The sequence below is a fragment of the Oncorhynchus nerka genome, linkage group LG18, assembly GCF_034236695.1.
Source record: "Oncorhynchus nerka isolate Pitt River linkage group LG18, Oner_Uvic_2.0, whole genome shotgun sequence".
In the NCBI taxonomy this organism is placed as follows: Eukaryota; Metazoa; Chordata; class Actinopteri; order Salmoniformes; family Salmonidae; genus Oncorhynchus; species Oncorhynchus nerka.
Window position 1 is genome coordinate 62,244,393 of NC_088413.1, and position 6,000 is coordinate 62,250,392.

At 43.1% G+C, this 6,000-nt stretch overlaps 1 protein-coding gene across 1 annotated transcript in view; it reads left to right on the forward strand.

Moving 5' to 3' along the window:
- fndc5a (fibronectin type III domain containing 5a) overlaps positions 1-3,397 on the forward strand; it is a 56,966-nt gene extending 53,569 nt beyond the window's left edge. The window contains exons 4-6 of the mRNA XM_065004256.1: positions 1,747-1,830; positions 2,229-2,362; positions 2,945-3,397. Coding sequence (XP_064860328.1) covers positions 1,747-1,830; positions 2,229-2,362; positions 2,945-3,004 — 278 coding nt within the window. The 3' untranslated portion in view covers positions 3,005-3,397. The remainder of the gene's footprint in view (positions 1-1,746; positions 1,831-2,228; positions 2,363-2,944) is intronic.
- Positions 3,398-6,000: the final 2,603 nt, after the last annotated feature.

A 6,000-nucleotide genomic window follows, 5' to 3' on the forward strand; every position in this document is an offset into this window, starting at 1 on the left:
AAACTCCCTACTCTACATACAGTACGCCCCACCTCTTACTGTCTGCAGGGGACTCAATCTGTCTCTGGGACTGGAGACTGTGTGTCCGTGACATTAGAGCTGGCCAATATTAGCCATGTGGAGGCCATCTGACAGTGGTGTCAGGAGCGTTTGGCTGTCCAGCTTTGATTTGTTAATGCCCATCGATTGACTGAATCACTCATTGGGAGAACATGCAGGAGGGTAGTGGAGCTACCCAGGGCCCTCAGAATGTCAGAGTCACTGCCTTCTTCTGCTTGGTCTTTAAATGGGGTGCACTCAGTATGCTGTTGTGTGGTGAACTTCAGCCAGCAATCTCCTGAAGTCGCAAACAGTCCAGTATGTGATGTTGCTTTCAGTTGCTTTGTATGAGTGGACCATGAACACACACAAACATAGGCCACACACACACACACACAACTCTGATTCTTTGTGGCGCTTTATTTGTAATAATAATGATTATTGAGTTCTGTCTAGGCCCAGCACAATCATTCCTGGCTGCTGTGATTAACTGTCTCTCTCCAACCCCTTCAGAGTGGGGATCCCCACTGGCCCTGCCTCAACCTTATGTATTCACTTCATGCTCAGCTTCTACTGAATCATTTGACACTATTAGCCTCTCTCAGACAGAGTGATCTAATAGGGGCGTCTGCTGTGAGTTTCCCACATAGCAGCGCTCTTCATTGGGGAGCTACGCTGAACAAAAATATAAACAAAAATATAAACGCAACATGTAAACATGTAAAGTTTCATGAGCTGAAATAAAAGATCACAGAAATGTTCCATATGCACAAAAAGCTTATTTCTCTAAAATGTTGTGCACAAATTTGTTTACATCCCTGTTAGTGAGCATTTCTCTACCTGACAGGTGTGGCATATCAAGAAGATGATTAAATAGCACAATCATTACACAGGTGCACCTCGTGCTGGGGACAATAAAAGGCCACTCTACAATGTGCAGTTTTGTCACACAACACAATGCTACAGAAGTCTCAAGTTTTGAGTGAGCGTGCAATTGGCATGCTGACTGCAGGAATGTCCACCAGAGCTGTTGCCAGAGAATGTTGCCACATGTATGGCGTTGTGTGGGTGAGCAGGTTTGCTGATGTAAACATTGTGAACAGTGTGCCACATGGTGGAGGTGGGGTTATGGTATGGGCAGGCAGGCAGGCATAAGCTACGGACACCGAACTCAATTGCATTTTATTGATGGCAAAAAATACTTTGACGAGATCCTGAGGCCCATTGTGGGGCCCATTTTACGTATTTGTTATCTGTGACCAACAGATGCATATCTGTAGTCACAGAGGCTGAGGCTGTACAGAAGTTTTTAGGGTTGTGTCAGAATCACCTGAAATCGTGAAAAACCTGGTCTGTTTGAAGCAGTGCTAATTGACAGAGAGACAGTGATGAGTGGTGCCATTCTGGGACTGGAGAGGAATAGCAAGATCAGTCTACACAATACACTGTCAGCAGACAGTTCTATCCAGCTAACAAGGAGCAGACCAACTACAGTGTATGTATAGTTACAGTAGAGAGGAGATGGTATACGGGGCTCACTGAGGTTATGCCCTTCCTATTCAAATGACGACACTCCCCCATCCTTAATCTGGCCTGTTGTGAGCACCGGTGGAGTTATTTAATAAGATGCCAGTTACCAACAATAACTCTGATGATGGTGTTGCCATGGTGACCAAATGATTGTGCTGCTGTATCTTGACCCTCCAGACGAGGTGACCATGGAGGAAGTGGGAGCTCAGCTGAGGGCGGGGGAGTTCATCATTATCGTGGTGGTGCTGATCATGTGGGCAGGTGAGGGGTGGAATGTTCCAAAGGTCAGAGTGCTACCTACACACTAGGGATACAACATTCCAGTAAGTTTCCCCAAATTCCCAGGTGTTCCAGAAATATTTGGAGGATTCTGGATTTCCTGCTTATTCTGTGAATCTTCCAACCAGGATTATTGGAAATCCTGGAAATTTTGTGAAATTTACCGGAATTTCACAACCCTACCACACACACACACCACAGACCATCACACATACACCCTCAAGAGTGTAGAACAATGGAAGGGTATATTTTAAACAAATATTGTCCACAATTTGTAGTAATTTGTCCTTGTAAAATTATTTCCGTCTGCTCTTCACTTTGGTAATGTGGTTGTTATTTACGATCTGTCTGTGTGTGCCCTCTTCTCATCTCTCTGTCAGGTGTGATTGCTCTCTTCTGCCGTCAGTATGACATCATCAAAGACAACGAGCCCAACAACAACAAGGACAAAGCCAAGACCTCATCAGAGTGCAGTACTCCGGAACACCCAACGGGGGGGCTGTTGCGCAGTAAGGTATAACCCCCCCCCACCCACTCCACACTGAGTCCCAACCGACACCGGGCAGGTGAATCGTCCCGGCGACTTAAAACCTTCCACTTCCACCAGCACCTAGCACAGTAACACACATAGTACCATCAGGGCAACGCCCACCCTATAACAGAACATGCATTGATTTACCAGCATTTTTGGCAGCACTTCGTCCTAAAAAACACAGTTAAAATGCAAACATACATCTCTCTCAGGATATAAGCCACAACTTTACTATAAAGCCAAAGCCTTTCAATCAATGCACAAACAGTCCATTTGCTGCTGGCATGATTGTCCCATGCCCATTCGCTCCTCTCCATCTCCCTCAACAACTGGCTGATGCCCTCTGGTCATCTCCAATCAAGCCAACTAGACCAATTCTGACACTAAAATGATCAAATACCCTCTACCCATCTCCCTTCCAGAGAAAAAAGCATCATAAGACCAAGGCATCCTCCCATTTTGTCCAGGTGCTCCGTACTCATAGCAGAATGACCCTTTATTCAAGGTTTAGAGAGGGGCCTTCATCTTTCTCATCACTGCTGTTCCCCTTCTTCCCCTCTACAGTTCCCCAAGAATAATAACAACAACAACCGTACGCCATCTGTGAACATCATCGAGCTGTGATGACTAGGGCCCTCTCTAATCCAAAGGACTGAGTGTCTTCTGAACAGAGCAACCAAAATGCCCGTTATGCCCATCTGCTTGTTAGGGTGAGGCTGGGACTGTGGGCGCGCCCCCTTGGCCGTGCCCAGCCCTTTGGCATGGGGCTTGGATGTGAACTGGGCCCCCAGGACTCCAGGGGTTAGGCCTCAAAGGAGAGGCTCTAGGTGTGATAGCAGGACTGTGGCTGTCACTGCTCTAATCACTGCCACAGGGCCAAGGAGATAAGGGCCAAATGGATTCAGCTGTAAGCTGAGAAACAGACGGGAGATATGAACATGGCCAGGGGACTGCAGGTAACCAGGGCCAGAGGCCATCTCTCTATTAGCTTCAGTGCAGGCTGCTGAGGGGAGGACAGCTCATAATAATGGCTAGAACATAGTTTTATTATTATGATCCGTCCTCCCCTCAGCAGCCTCCACTGCTCAGCATGTTATCAATGAACTGAAACACACTGTTTCCCCCCTGTTCACCATGCTGCAACCGAGGCTGGAGCACTGAGAACCGTGTGAAAGTGAATTCCACCTGTTTCTCTCTTAAACAGTAACCTTGTTTCTTTATTTATTTGCCTCCTATCAAGCTCTTGATGTAAGGCACATACTGTCTTTGACATAATTTATCTTGTTTGACATATTATACCTGTTATTCAAACTCAAACTACATCTCTGTATCAAAGTCTGTCTTCTTTTTTTTGTCAATCTACTCACGAAAACGTATTTGCAGGATACCAACCAAGGTTAGTTATATAGATCTCCTTATGGTTATCTAGATCTCACTCTTGTTATATACATCTCCCTATGGTTATATAGATCTCCCTATGGTTATATACATCTCCCTATGGTTATATAGACCTCCCTATGGTTATCTAGATCTTACTCTAGTTATATAGATCCCCCTATGGTTATCTAGATCTCCCTGTTGTTTTCTAGATCTCCCTATGGTTATCTAGATCTTACTCTAGTTATATAGATCCCCTATGGTTATCTAGATCTTACTCTAGTTATATAGATCTCCCTATGGTTATCTAGATCTTACTCTAGTTATATAGATCTCCCTATGGTTATCTAGATCTTACTCTAGTTATATAGATCCCCCTATGGTTATCTAGATCTCCCTGTTGTTTTCTAGATCTCCCTATGGTTATCTAGATCTTACTCTAGTTATATAGATCCCCCTATGGTTATCTAGATCTCCCTGTTGTTTTCTAGATTTCCCTATGGTTATCTAGATCTCCCTATGGTTATATAGATCCCCCTATGGTTATCTAGATCCCCCTATGGTTATCTAGATCTCCCTATGGTTATCTAGATCTCCCTATGGTTATCTAGATCTTACTCTAGTTATATAGATCCCCCTATGGTTATCTAGATCTCCCTGTTGTTTTCTAGATCTCCCTATGGTTATCTAGATCTCCCTATGGTTATATAGATCCCCCTATGGTTATCTACATCTCCCTATGGTTATCTAGATCTCCCTATGGTTATCTAGATCTTACTCTAGTTATATAGATCCCCCTATGGTTATCTAGATCTCCCTATGGTTATCTAGATCTCCCTATGGTTATCTAGATCTTACTCTAGTTATATAGATCCCCCTATGGTTATCTAGATCTCCCTATGGTTATCTAGATCTCCCTATGGTTATCTAGATCTCCCTATGGTTATCTAGATCTCCCTATGGTTATCTAGATCTTACTCTAGTTATATAGATCCCCCTATGGTTATCTAGATTTCCCTATGGTTATCTAGATCTCCCTATGGTTATCTAGATCTCACTATGGTTATCTAGATCTTACTCTAGTTATATAGATCCCCCTATGGTTATCTAGATCTCCCTATGGTTATCTAGATCTCCCTATGGTTATCTAGATCTTACTCTAGTTATATAGATCCCCCTATGGTTATCTAGATCTCCCTATTGTTATCTAGATCTCACTATGGTTATCTAGATCTTACTCTAGTTATATAGATCCCCCTATGGTTATCTAGATCTCCCTATGGTTATCTAGATCTCCCTATGGTTATCTAGATCTTACTCTAGTTATATAGATCTCCCTATGGTTATCTAGATCTCCCTATGGTTATCTAGATCTCCCTATGGTTATCTAGATCTTACTCTAGTTATATAGATCCCCCTATGGTTATCTAGATTTCCCTATGGTTATCTAGATCTCCCTATGGTTATCTAGATCTCACTATGGTTATCTAGATCTTACTCTAGTTATATAGATCCCCCTATGGTTATCTAGATCTCCCTATGGTTATCTAGATCTCCCTATGGTTATCTAGATCCCCCTATGGTTATCTAGATCTTACTCTAGTTATATAGATCCCCCTATGGTTATCTAGATCTCCCTATTGTTTTCTAGATCTCACTCTGGTTAAACTCCCTGAAACATCCTCTGAGAGATGTTTTCATTCGATCAAGGAATCCAGACAACACAAGGCTTATTTGGGAGGCCTATCTGACGCAAGGCGATGGCAATGACGTCAGAGCAGGATCAAAAGATTACGCAAGACACTTATGCGGCAGAATTCTCAACATATCTGGAGTATTAAAACTCGTTAGCTCTGACAGCAGAAAGAACAATGTAATTGATAAACAAAGTTGGTCTGTGCATACACACACCAAGAAACTTCTTATTCACCATTGGTCATCTTAAATATTGAATTGTCCTTGAAAGTATTTTTTTTTACTGATTAGTAGATTTATATTTTTGAAGTGTATCCTTTCTCTTATCACCTACTTTTATTAGTGAGCATTCTAGAGAGGAGAAAGCAAATACGATTTAGGCAAGTCTTGTTAAGTTTATGGACTCACCTTTAAGAGGGACTTGACTCATGTGTATAGACTGGATGTATCTCTGAAGAAGGGCTAAACAGGCCTCTCCCATGTCAGCAATAACATCACTGAGTGTGGCAGTGGAGCGTCTCACACACCAGCAGGCCATGAAGCACCTG